The sequence below is a fragment of the Aphis gossypii genome, chromosome 1 (genome assembly GCF_020184175.1).
Source record: "Aphis gossypii isolate Hap1 chromosome 1, ASM2018417v2, whole genome shotgun sequence".
Classification (NCBI taxonomy): domain Eukaryota; kingdom Metazoa; phylum Arthropoda; class Insecta; order Hemiptera; family Aphididae; genus Aphis; species Aphis gossypii.
This window is the reverse complement of record NC_065530.1, coordinates 53,709,655-53,723,863: the sequence shown is the minus strand read 5'-3', so window position 1 is coordinate 53,723,863 and position 14,209 is coordinate 53,709,655. Positions and strand designations below refer to the sequence as shown.

At 24.5% G+C, this 14,209-nt stretch overlaps 1 protein-coding gene across 12 annotated transcripts; it reads right to left on the bottom strand.

The window, feature by feature from the left end:
- Positions 1 to 1,920: 1,920 nt before the first annotated feature.
- LOC114120945 (cytoplasmic dynein 1 intermediate chain-like) lies at positions 1,921 to 12,530 on the bottom strand. 12 transcript variants are annotated; one of them, XM_027983059.2, is made up of 16 exons: positions 12,263 to 12,530; positions 12,073 to 12,178; positions 11,341 to 11,437; positions 11,164 to 11,275; positions 10,062 to 10,189; positions 9,805 to 9,864; positions 9,424 to 9,444; positions 5,663 to 5,710; positions 4,810 to 4,995; positions 4,572 to 4,728; positions 4,259 to 4,510; positions 4,077 to 4,194; positions 3,108 to 3,339; positions 2,884 to 3,044; positions 2,547 to 2,813; positions 1,921 to 2,244 (listed from the first exon to the last, which is right to left on the bottom strand). In XM_027983059.2, the coding sequence occupies exons 2-16, from the start codon at positions 12,169 to 12,171 to the stop codon at positions 2,086 to 2,088; spliced, it is 2,097 nt and encodes a 698-aa protein (XP_027838860.2). In that variant the 5' UTR covers positions 12,172 to 12,178; positions 12,263 to 12,530; the 3' UTR covers positions 1,921 to 2,085. The 12 variants fall into 12 exon arrangements, with proteins under 12 accessions (XP_027838860.2, XP_027838854.2, XP_050062092.1 ...); XM_027983053.2 differs by having other exon boundaries at positions 4,810 to 4,965; XM_050206135.1 differs by having other exon boundaries at positions 9,424 to 9,487; positions 9,806 to 9,864.
- Positions 12,531 to 14,209: the final 1,679 nt, after the last annotated feature.

Sequence of the window (14,209 nt, the reverse complement as noted above, 5' to 3'; positions counted from 1 at the left end):
GTGTTGCGCTGTACCGTTATAATCCCGTACAGTGTCCTGTACGCGACTAGATAATAGGAATCGTTCCAATCACCAGTGACATGATTTATTGGGGTTATTTTAGATTTTATTACATGCGTGCGACAACTCGACCGTTATATATTTTATTAAATGAAAATAACGAATTTACAAAATTTATGATATGTAAATTTGAGCATATCATTACAGTTATATACCTATAACCTAAAACCATAATATTTGTACATTATTCTATATCTATCTACATTTATTTTCATAGGTACTCTCATTGTCTCCAAATCACCTAGTCCAACGGTTCCCAACCTTTTTAGTTGTGCGGACTACCAATTTTGTAAAAAAATGTTAAATCGTTAAATTCAAACGTTCGATACGTGAAATTAGTAAAATAAAACCGACGTATTACCTTTTTTAACATAATATTAGCCATTAGGTACTTTATCATTGTGTTGAAGGATAGTTCAGCAGTACAAATAGTTGAAGCCAAGGCAGTGACGCACTGACGCCTGTAGGAAACTTACACAAATTGTTGAAAATATTATTAAATAAAATAATTCTGTTTCTTTGAATAAATCTAAAACTTCTTTCATCGTTGGAATATTGAATTACCATATTTATTTTATGCTTTTGGTAACAATACAAAATCATGTAAAAGTATGAGGATGAACATTTTTCTGCAATTTTTCCAAAAGGAGATTCTTACTGATTTTCATCAAATATTTTCATATACACATTTTGATCATGTTTCAGATAAAGAATACAGTAACACGCTACTTCATTTTCTTCCGAAAAACATTCATTAAGGGATGATAAAATTGATACTAATCAATAATCACTGATGAAAAGTTATGGAACGAAAAATGCTCTAAGAGCATTACTCTTTTAAAATAACTTTGAACACAATCAGTTTAATTAGTTCTATCCATTTATTCATTAGCAATTCTTGGAAATGTTATTTTAATTTTTGATTGAAATAAGCAATTACACTATTATTATATTTATACATCTAGTAAGTATAAATAATCTAAAGAATTTAATTGTATAACGTATAAAATAGTTAGTACACAAAAACAAATACAATGAGTAAATTTAAATCAAAATGTGGTTCTGAATTTCAAAATTTTATATTTTTGATTTTTAAAGTTTCAGACACAATCTAAACATATAAGGGCATATATTTAGTTTATTTTTTTTTTTTAATTGTATCGCTAAAAAGTAAAAACTAATAACTAATAAGTGATCTATGACATTTTATTATAATAAATCATTTCACAATTTTGACTCAACAAAGAGTAATCTTAGGTATAGTTATTTTAGTTAGTTTATTGATTTTAGAGTGATAAGTAGTAGTGACAATGTAATATATTGTATAATATATTTGTCTATATTACAAACATATAGGAGATTACTATGTTTATTACTACTTACATATGGAGGTTAGAATAGATAATAGTAATACAGTTTATTACCTATTATTATAGTTTTACTTAATTATAGAATATTATTTGTTAATATTTCAGTTTGGCTGTAACATAGTTTTAAAAAGAAATATTGTTTCATACCACTATACCAGTTATCTTAAGTTGGAGTTTTTTTTATTTTTTTTTTAACTTTTCTGATCTTTTAACAGAGCTTGAAAATACAGATATTTATCATTATACTAGAAACGATTAGTAAATGTAAAGCACAATACATTTCTGAGTATTTTCATAATACATTTTTAATAAATTTTAAGAATACAACTTTTGATCTAAATATTTATATTTAGAAAATAATAAGTACGCAATTACTTTTAAAAAATGTTTTATAACATCAATGATAATATTTTATTTCAGTACATTATCATACAAATTAATTATGTTCAAAATAAGTTAAATTTAAAAATATAAATAAATTAGTAAGCAATGTTTAACAGATAAGTTTATTTTTAAATAATGCAATTAAATAAAATCAGTATCTGTTTTTTTTTATATATATATATATAAATGTATGAATCATAAATTGATACATGTTTGTAAGACTAACATGACACATTTTAAATATAATATTACTTTTATTTTATTTAGGTAATTACTTCATCAAAATACTAGAGGATCTAGAAAAAACCGACGAAACTGAACCCGAACTGTAGTTAATAGATTTGTCCATTTCATCTGTCTGGTTACTTTTTAACTCCTGAAGTGTGTTAGAAAGCTTGGACCAATCATCATGTCTTGGTTGAGTCATTTGCTACATTTAAAAACAAATTATTACAATCATTCTACAAATGAAAATTTAATCATCATAAAAGTTTTCAAAAGTAAACTAAACAAATGTAAATTTTTTATTTTTCATGTATATGACATATGAAGTTAAATCATCACAAAGACAATAATTTAATAATCATAAATTATAATGATTTCTCATTAAAATTGAAATTTCTTTTATATTGCTTTATTTTTATATTTGAAACCTTAACCACAAATAATTTTTACATTGAAAACCCACTAAAATATGTCACTCATATTTAAAAAAATAATTTTAATACAAACCTCTCCAACTTGAAATACGGATATTTTGCCATACTCATCTCCAACACTTAAATGAGTTCCATTCTGTGACCACATAAGACTCTTTAATAATGGTGAGTTATCAAGAACTGTACTAGCTGTTGGTGATTCTGTATTATTGTTAAGGTTCCATAAGTCTAAACGACCAGTAACATCAATTGCAGCAAATACAGCTGGGTGTACAGGAGACCAAGCAACACTGCTTACATAATCATTGTTGTTTTCAAATGAGTGAATTGGTTTGGATTCCTTTATTAATATTTTAATAATTATTTTAAACATAAAAATAAAAATAAAATAAAACAAAATAATACTGAACCTTGATATTCCATAATTTAATTGTCCAATCTATTGAACTTGTCAAGAATAAGTGACTAAAATCAGTGTTTCCAACAGCACAGTGGGTATCAATAGCTGTTATTGGTGCAATATGACTCTCATAACTCTCAACTACTCCGGCTTTTTTTGTATGTCTACAAGCTAAATAAAACATTAAATTTTAAAATTGGATTTGTAAAAAATAAATGGTTTATAGCAACCTACCAGAATATGCTGCTCCTTCTTGACTACCAAACACAAATTTGTTAACATCATCGTGCAAAAATGCAAAAGCAGATACCGATACAGATTTAGATTGCTTGGCAGTTAAATCAAGGCGTTCAACTGGTTGAGTTAACATGTCTAAACTCCAGCAACACAATCGTCCATCTGTTGAAATACTGATGAGATTATGAGCATTTTGTGTACCCACAACTTGGATGCAATACACAGGATGCTGAAATAAAAATTGTTATAAAATAATGTAAGAGTATTTCAGTATACTAATTGTTCTTTCATCTCTACCTTTATGCAACATAGCAATTAAGCATTCATCAGAACTAATTTTCAAGTTAAATTTTATAATAGAGTAAATTGATCTATTGTGAAGCGTATCTGTGTTGTATATTGACTTTTTACAATGTGTCAATATTTCTATATTTTAGAATTTTAAATTGTGATACTTTACATACTCATAACTTGCATGATTAAAATAATGATAAAAACGTCAACGAACAAAAACTGATCAATTAACTCTAACATTACAGTTAACAATACAAGATTGGATAGCAATTTGAATATGTTATGCACAGGTTAGAAAGGGAAAACAAAAAATGTGCTGACATTCTCTAAAGCAGTATTTCTTAAACTGTGTTCCGCAGAACTCAAAAATCACTTTAGGGTTCCATAATGAGTGCTTTTTTCAACATTTTCAAGAAATTTACTTTAAAAAGCTAACTAAAAATTAGTAGTGGCTAGCGGGGAAAAATGTTTTATGCATTAAAACTACTGAAACACAGTAAGGGTTCTAATTATCGAACGGTATAGTAACTTATTATTGAAAACTAAAAAAACGTAGGGGTTCCACAATAAAAGGATTTCCACGAATTAAAAAGTTTAAGAAACGCTGCTCTAAAGAATTATTTTTAAATAGTATAGAATATAGATACTTGTTTTAATTAAATTAAAACATACAGTATGTGCCGTATTTGATAATGGAGTTCTCTGAATAGGAGTTTTCTTCTGTGCTCGATTATCCCACAAAACTATTTGTCCAGAATAAGTGCTTCCTAAAATTAAATTTGGATGAAACCTATACAAAACAGAATGTTGTAATTAGTACCAATATAAATGTAATATAATATTATACATTTTACCTAGCAAATGTGGCTGAAAGTACTCTTGATTGACAATGAAATACATATTCAGGAGAATTTTTTTTAAACTTAGTATTCCATACAAGAACTACACCATCAGGTTCATGCGGTGCATCAGAAATATTATATGATGCTACAGTAAGTTCAGGGAATTGTTGAGACCAATCTAAAGATGTAACTAAACGATTTTTAGACCAATGTTCATCATAAAACACACGTGTCAATGATAATCGGGTACTACTTTTGTCTTCACTAAAATATAAAATATAAAAAAATTACAAGTTTTATAATTTTTAATTTAGTTTGTACTAACTTTATATCATTGTCATCTAAAGCACCAGTATAATCTGTATAAATATCTACGTTTTCAGATAAAGCTCGTTCCATTACACGTCCTGCACGGTCCATAAATTGTTGAAAATCTTCAGAATGAACAATCATCATTTTCTCTGCATCACTCAATTCTCTAACTAAATAATAATCAAAACAATTATATACATATATATATATATCACAACAAGTATTATTTAATAACTTATTAGTTATTTTACCTTTTTTAGGTTCTTCTTTAACAATTAATTCTCTTTCCAGTGAAGTGACAGCTGGTGCAACTTCTTTCACCTGAGGAAGTCCTTGGGATAGAATACCTGGCGGCAGCTTGCTTTGGAAAGTGGACAAATTTGTAAGACTGATATCTTCATCTTCCGCTTGACCAGAGCCATCATCATACGTAAGAACTGTCTGTTAATTACTTAGGAATAGCTAGCAATAGATGCTTACAGTACACATATTTAATATGCATTCAAAATAATTTATATTTGGTTAAATTGTGTTAAAAAGGATTTCCGCCAATGTTTAAAATTAAATAAAAAAATATTTGTTAAAATAAAAAAAATAAAAATCTAAGCAAATATTAAAAACATTGGGTTAAATTTTATATTATGAGAGGAGGCTTTGAATAAGCATTTCGGTAATGTATCTTTAATACGATTCAGATAATTAAATTAATATAATGAATTGAAATAATTTAATTTTTTTTTAATTCAAATAAATATTAAAATATGTAAAATATACGATTTAAATTTAAATACGATAAAAACTTTTGTTAATATTAATAAATATTTTAAAACTCTTAAGGAATAAAGTTTAAAAAAAAATATTAAGTTTTCTGAATCATATCAATTAATACACAAACATCATATTATGCACTTGTTGTCTATTGAATATATTACAATACATAACATTAAAATTAACGCAACCTCCATCAACAAAATAAATTAATTTCCAAATTTAAATCACATAGAATATAAGTACAATTTGTAAACTGAAAAAATTATATTTTTTAAGAACCTAATTAAATTACAAATTCAAAAAATGCTTAAAAGCATTTGTTGATGTACCTACCTGTAAATTCGTCTTCCCATTCCAAGCCAGGATTTAAGTTGTATTCGTCTTGAAAAAAGAACAAAAACAAGCAAAACGACATAAACACCACCGTGAAGTAGTTAATTGCAAGAGGCATCAATTTTGCACTTTTTATATAAAAATAACTTAAAATAAATGTATTTCAATAAAAGGTAAAAGCAGGGAAATACATACATCATGAGAACAAAAATATTAATGAATATCTTTAGTTATAATACTACAAAAAGAATAAAAAATCCCAGTAAAATGTTTCCCTGCTTAACCTTTTATATTAACCCTATACACTAATACTATTTCATATAAATTAATAATAATAATAATAATAATAATAATAATATATTACGTATAAATCAGTATATTTAAATATAATGATGAATATATTTTAAATGTTAATACATAATAATGCATTATTCAAAATTATATTCTATCAGTTGTATTAATATCACTAATACAATACCAAGAAAACAAAATAATAAACCAATATTTTAGAAAATTCAGAAAGATATTTAAACTAATATAAATTAATAAATAACTACTATTTTAGAAAACCCAAAGCATCTACATACTATTTACAAATACTTATAAATTACAATCAAGTGCAGTAAAATGTAAAATACGTAAAAATAAACATATAAAAGTTAAAACAATAAATGTGTTGTCCTTTATGATTAAGTGATATGTCATTAAAATAGAGAAAAGTAAGTTCTATCAAGTACTATCTTTCAATAAAATAATAAGAAGGTAAGAAATTAACTCATTGCTCATATGATCATTATGAATTATAAGGTAGACTATGAATGGCTATCACAATTTGATTATCATGACTACAATATTTGAACACCATAATTTTATAAAAAGTAATTCAACTAACTAATTTATACAATTTATATAAAAATTAAAACTAAGAGTAGCTAAATAATATTGTATCCCAATACATAATATCATATCAATAATAATTAATATATAATATGGTAAAAAACCCCATGTACAATTAAATAATTTATAAAACATAATATGGCACACACAACAAAAACAAAAAAAAAAAATTTAAATATATTATAAAAATAAAGAGACTTAAAATAACACAAGGTTGAAAACTTTTTGCAATACAAGTTTGAATTCCATTAAATGAATTACTATGAGTTTGACAAATCATTTATTTAAATAACTTGAGATTTTGAGGAGTCATTTTTGAGTAGTCACAATAACCTAATTGTATTTACCGAAAAATAGTTGTCACAATAATTGATTTAAGTTAAATAATTTGTCTTTAAAAAAGTTTTAATTTTTAATTAACAAAAGTTACCTATTTTAATTTTAATTATAATTTTAAATACTATCATATTTGTTTAATTCTATTTATAATTTAATATTTTGAGCACATACTAAATGTATTAGTTTTAACATTATATTTTTTTAAACATTTAAAAAAAAAATGCGTTCAATGACTGTAAATCAAAAAAAACTTTTAATTCTTTTGTAGATAATTTTTTTTTTTTTTTTAACTAAAAATATAAATAAAGAACTGCAATAAAGCTAACATAAAAGTAAGGTTTTTTAATTTATTTTTATTCAATTACATTATATTTTTTAAACATATCTCATTCATGTATATATAAAGCAGAAATGTGTCTACTGTACTACTGTAGTAATATAATAATACTATCTTGTGAATATTTATTTTCAACATTTAATTAAGAGGACGCTAAAACCATAAGTTTTGTCTCCGTCATACAAAAGCATAACATAGATTATTGTACTATTTGATTAATCCATTTAACTTAATTATGTTTAATAGTAATGTGAATTGGCTTATTATTATATTATTTTAAAGTAAGAACATTATGTAGTAAATCTTGTAGTTTTTTTTTTTGTATTTTAATTTTAAACCAAGTTATAAGTATTTTAAAATATACAACAACAATTTAACATTTTTATACTTATAACTAGTGAATTCATGCATTTGCATGTTTTTTTTCTGAATGCATCAAAAAGTTGCTGGATAAGCTACAAATTTGTATCAAAACCCAACGAGTTCAAAAATAAAATTTTAGTTTGCATATTTTCACATATTTCCAGGTTTTTTTTTTACATAAATATGCATATTTTAAAATAAAATTGCATTTTATTTGTTATTTTTTTGTTTTATTAATATTTCATGAAAACGTCGGACTTTAAGTATATATTTCAAAATATATTTGGAGAAAAATATGTCTTTATAAAAACATTGCCAATATAAAATAAAAATCTTTTTAAAATTATAAGTTATACTTAAACAATTTAATATTATTTAATTTATAACCTGATAGGCAATAAGACAGTTATATTTCTGGCCTAATTTAATTAAAACCTTAATTGGTTTATTCTCGATCACTCCTTAACAAATTTGTAGAACTATTGTTTGTGGAAATACTCAGGAAAAATTAATCCATTGAATTCAGGTAATTCCAATTTCCAAATATTCATGGTATGATTTAATGACATTAAAAAACTAATGATATTTAAAATATGTTGGCCATTCATTTGTACTTGAAAACCTGTCAAAATCCCTAGCTGAAATTTGTAATTCTTGAAGTAAATACAACCTATATCATATTATTCATATTAATTAAGTTGTACATATTTTCCCCATCTTTTAGTTATTATTTTTGCCAAAAATTAAAAAAATTAAACGCATATTTAGTGCATATTTTAGTTTGCAATGTGTGAGCTTCCGGACCTTACTCATAACTCATTTTAAAATTAAAATATAAGAAAAACCTATAAAACCACCTTGATTCATTAGATAGTATTCTTACATTTAAATATAAAAATGGATTATTCACTCTAATATTAAACACTACAGTGTTAAATAAATTGTTCATAAAATATAATTTGCTATTATGCATATTTAAGACGGAGATGACACAAGGAGGTTAGCGTCTTCTAGTAAGTAATAGACCAATATTAAAATTTACTGTTTAGTAGTCGTTCTATAAAATATACAGCTTATACCATATTCCAAGCAATTTTCAATAGATAAGAAAATTAATTCTAACATCAAATTTTATACTCTATTAGTCTATGGCAAAAAAAATTTATAAACAATGAAACTTACTAAAACACACATTTTAATTGCAGAGTACTATATTTAAAGTGTCTAAGAAGCAAAAAAAAAAAAGATCAGTGCGAGTAAAAGTAATAAAAATAATAGACTAGTGCATTAGTGCAATAGTAATAAAAAAGAAGTAATAAATTGATTGTTGTTAGTAGATAGTTATTTTAATATTATATTAATAATAAAAGTTTTAAATTTAACATCAAATTAAAATCCATGAATAACCAAATAAATGAAATGAAAATATCAAATTATATGGACCACCTACATTGGATGGTTGCGTTAATTAATTATTAATATATGAAGAAAGTTATATTGTCCCACTATCATTATTATAATTGTTGTTAGATTAATTTAATATTATTAAAAGTATACTTTTAAAAACTAATATTACTCTGTATAACAAATATATAATTTTATCCAATTGAATTATTATTATTATAATTATTTTGAAATTTAATATATTTTGTCGACAAAATTTTAAATGTAGTCAATTTTATTACGTCTATGAACTACAGAAATAATTTAACTACAACATTTTAAAACATAATACACCATGCATGATATATATTTTTAAAAAATATTTTTCTATAGGGTCTAATTATAAAAATTATTCCTATATTTATATAAAATAATAGCTTACCGTAATATCCAAATGCTTGAGCTGTTGATGAGAATGATCCATGATTTCCGATATTGTCCCCATCAAATGGAAAAAAAAACACATAATAATACATAAATATAAATATGTAAATAAATAAATTATCCAAGTGATATACACAAAAACTATCAGTACATTTTAATGGATAATGTTACCATTTAAATACGCATGATAAATAGAAACTTTAATTTGATATATACATTTATTTTTATATTCATGTTAAACAATAAAATTAAATGCAAGGTTATTAAATATGATAATAATATTTTTATCCAGGTATACCACCTGGATTAAACATAATAAAAGTGGTTTTAAAATGTCAACTATAAGACTAGGCTATTACTGGAAATTTGTGAATCTAACCTTTTCTAGGCCTCCACCAATCTTCAAAATAACCTTTAAGAGGGGAAGAAGTGCAGGATCCTTTAATTTATTTTACCAAAAACCAGTGCAGCATAACAATAATAAATACAACAAGTGACTTTTTTTGTATTAAGTATAAATCGTTAAGTAACATTACTTAAAGAAAATTAAATCTAAATCATCATGCATACATTTTTTTAGTGTTCCACTCTTATACTTAATTTAGAATTAAAAAGTTAAATATAAATAAAGCATACCGTCTCTTTCATTTGATGAATGTGTAGTCTGAACAGCTTTAGTATAGCATTCTACCTCTTTGGGAGGTATATTTGTAGAAGAAAGAGAAACAATTGATAACTCACGAGTTTTTTTTGTAGGCTTTGGACTAAAAATTAAAATATCATTAAGATGAGAATATACCTAGTATAAATGTAAGATGTAATTTTCACTGAATTATAAATTGATAGTACTAAACAATTGTGTGATTTTTGACCTTTTACCTAAAAAATGCAATATTATTATGCACCAATTGAGAAGAATTTCTCAAATATAAAATTAGGACAGGCAACTAATTACTACAGTGTATTTTTAGATTGTTAAAAATTATTTATAGTATTAATCCTTATTAGATAAATACTTTTGGAAATCATACTTTCTTTGATCATGTTTGTTTAATTCAATTCAATTTTTTTTTAATTATGTAAAAAAAAAACTAGTTTATTTTAAGTATTTATAGCCAAGAAATATTATCAAGTAAATAAAAAAAAAATACTATTTAATTTTTTAGAATTATTTTAAAATCACTCTTTTCACTACCCCACCCTGTACATAAACTGTAAAAATTAATTTCAGTAGACAAATGGTTTATTAATTTATTTAAATATATAATTACTAGGGTATCAAACTATTTTATTATTATTATTAAAATAAATTAAAATAAATGTTTCGTAAAAATAATTGGTCAAGAAAAGTAAAGTTAAGTGAGTGTGTCTATATTTGTTAACTGCATATGCTCCAAAATTGTCTTCTATGAACCACTGCTTGCTATTTATTAAATATCACTCATTCAATAATAATTATTTAGAATAGTTACTAATTATATGTTTAATGTATAAAAATAACGGAATTATTATTTCAAATAATAAGTTTTATATTCTTTTAAATTTAAATTTAATATAAAACCATACTAGCATTAAAATAATACTAGTAAACATTTCTTTTTTCAATATCAACTAATTGGTGTAAATAGATTATAAGGAAAAATGTTTACTGTTGTTGCAGCAGCAATTAACTTTATCTCAGGACAACATTTTGACTAAAAACTTATGTGTATAAATATTTTGTTTTAATAAATTTTACCCAGTTGCTGGAGTTTGAGGTAGTGATCCTTTTGCACTAGAATCAGGAGTTGACATTGAACTATACAATGATTCACTTTTATTAGGTGAAGTAGTCAAACTTGATAATACATCTAAATCAATAAAAAAATAAATCATTTTTTGATAAATAATAATATGTATGTTAAACAACATATACCTGAAACTGGTGCAACTCCAAGCGATGATAACATTTCGTCAATTTCTTTACCTTGATCTTTTTCAACACTAATACCTCGGGAAACTGCTTCATCTCCCTATTTAATATAATAATTAATGACAATAAAAATTTAGAACAATTCTAGTTTAGCTCCCAAGCAATTTTTGGAATATTTTTTTTCAAAATGTGTGTTTTTGAATGCTTTATTTATGATACTTTTAAAAAATTCACTCAAACTTCCCTTAGAAGTTATGTTTAAAACATTTCAAAATATTCGATTTTTCATTAAACCGTATTTTTGTATTTAAAATACCAAAAATTGGTTTTTTTCAATACATCACCGCCTAGGTAAAATTATAAAAAAGCACATAATATATCAGGCGAGGTCACTCGCTCGCTCGGACAATTAAAATCAAAAATATCCCTCGACTTGTTATGTAAAACCACCTTAGGTAAATCTATAATATATTACACTAAGTTATGTTATCGGTTATTCCATTACACCAAAGGTTTTTTTCGTAAAATCGAGTTTTTTAACATAACTTCTAAGGGAAGTTTGAGCGACTTTTTTTAAAAGTACTATTAAATAAAGCATACAAAAACACACCATTTGAAAAAAAAATTGCTTGGAAGCTAAACTAGAATTGTGCCTCTACTTTTATTAATTTGTGTACAACTTTTTATTTTTAACAATATGAGATAAGCACTATGTGTTGTTAAAATTGTACATACATCTTTTTTTTCTTTTTCTTTACGAAGTCTTTCTTTTTGTTCTCTGATGGCTTGTAGTTTAGCTTTCTTTTTCTCTAATTCTGCTTTGCGGTCTGACATATTGTATCTAAAACACCAATGAAGGTATGTTAATCATGATAATCACTACATTTTGAAGGTATTAAACTGTTAATACAATGTATTTTCTTACCTTTATGCAGAACGATTATAAACTGTAATTCATTAGTCAATAAAAAAATAACATTAAGTAATAACGAAACAATTAAAGCACTTGAAATTATGTTATTTTTAAGTAAATTTTAAGAAATGAGAAATCTTACTTAAATAATACGTAAAACAACAAAAATTGAATTATAACAGATGCATACAATTAACCATTAACAAACAATCTGAAAAGTAAAAATCATAACTTTCAACCCATGTTCCATATCCTTAACAAATTTAACAAATCCAATATCCAAAATCATAAATTACAATAATTTTTACAAATTGTATTGTTATCACCCAATACATTAACCAATCAAAATGAATAAACAAAAATACTATCATAAGCAATTCCTATTGGTTTCTTAATGAAATATAGCAATAATGCCTCCATTTTTTAAAAATTTGAATGATTTTATCTATATTATTGTTTTAATAAGAAAATTTTTTAATTATTTTATTTTAGTCAATAAATAAAATGAATAATAATTTTAAAATATTATGCCATTCAAAAATAAAATTTTATACTTCTATGATTATATGACAATGTTTTAATGGAGATAACAGTAGTTATAAATTTAGTGATTTTCAGTATTAGGTACGTAAAAAATATATAAACATAATAAAATATAATTGATAATTTAAAATATTATAATAAATTATAGTATTTATAAAAACAAAAATTATTGAAACAATTAATTTAATAAATATAAATTAGATATTTATGTATACATTATGCTGTTTCAATGATTGACTGAAAATTATGCTTATTTGCAGGTACGGCACCAGGATTTTTTCGTAGGCAGTAAAGGGCAAGTAAATTTTTGAAGCAGCAAGCTTATCAATTTTACTTCTGTCAATAAAAATAATAATTATGATTTCTGTATCAGACGACAGTGAATAATGTAGAAGTGTATTTCTTCATATAAAATAAATCTAATACGAGTACCTAATATTAAAAAAAAACAATTCAAAGTACTATTTAAGTATGAACATTTTTTCAAATAAACATTATTTTTCTACTGTGACAAGATAACCGAATAATCATCGATTAAAATGATTATATGTGAAATTATACCATCGTCCAAAATGTTCAGATGGTCGAAATCACAGTGTTGTAAGAATATTACTTGTGTTCAAAAAATATTTAGATTATAATTTTATTTAGGTAATTAACTTGGTCTGGTAGCTAAAATTACACACCAGTTAAAATATCTAGGGTGTGAGAGATGGGCAAGAACTTATCTTGCAGGGATGCAGTCGTCCACCATTGCCCTCCCCTCATGGTTTAGTCCTTGCGCCTATTTATATGCATTTGACATTACAAATAAACGCGGTTTCTGTACAAAGACTATAGTAAATGTAATTAGAAGTATGGAAAAAAATTTCATAAGTTATACTACCATAGTACCATTACTTGATACCAAAAGTATGCAACCAGTTATAGTGATGAGGGAAAAACAATGGCACAATGATAACGTAGTTTTTCCTCATGATGATGGTGATTCAAAATAAACAAAACATAGTGACGGATAAAAATTATTATTAATAATTGTTATTGTTGGCTTAAGTATTTGTAACTTTATAGACTGTAGCTATGTAATAATCCATTGTTTATTCTATTTTAATATTTTATTTTTCCTTGTATATGTAGCTCCAAAGTATTCTTTACAGCTCGCCTATATACAGTTATCTAAAACTGTGTTATTGTTATAGGTATACTCAATTTAATCGACTGATATAAGTAAATAACTATTTTATAATGTTAGAATTATAACAATTTTTTAAGTATATCACCGACCCAGACAAAATAGGTACACGCACTTATCCCATTTTGCTGTGAATTACATTATTCAAAATTCAAATATACTTCCTTGGAACTTATTCCACTCCACCCAAGCACCGAACAGTTATCGTGAACGGTTGTAGTCTA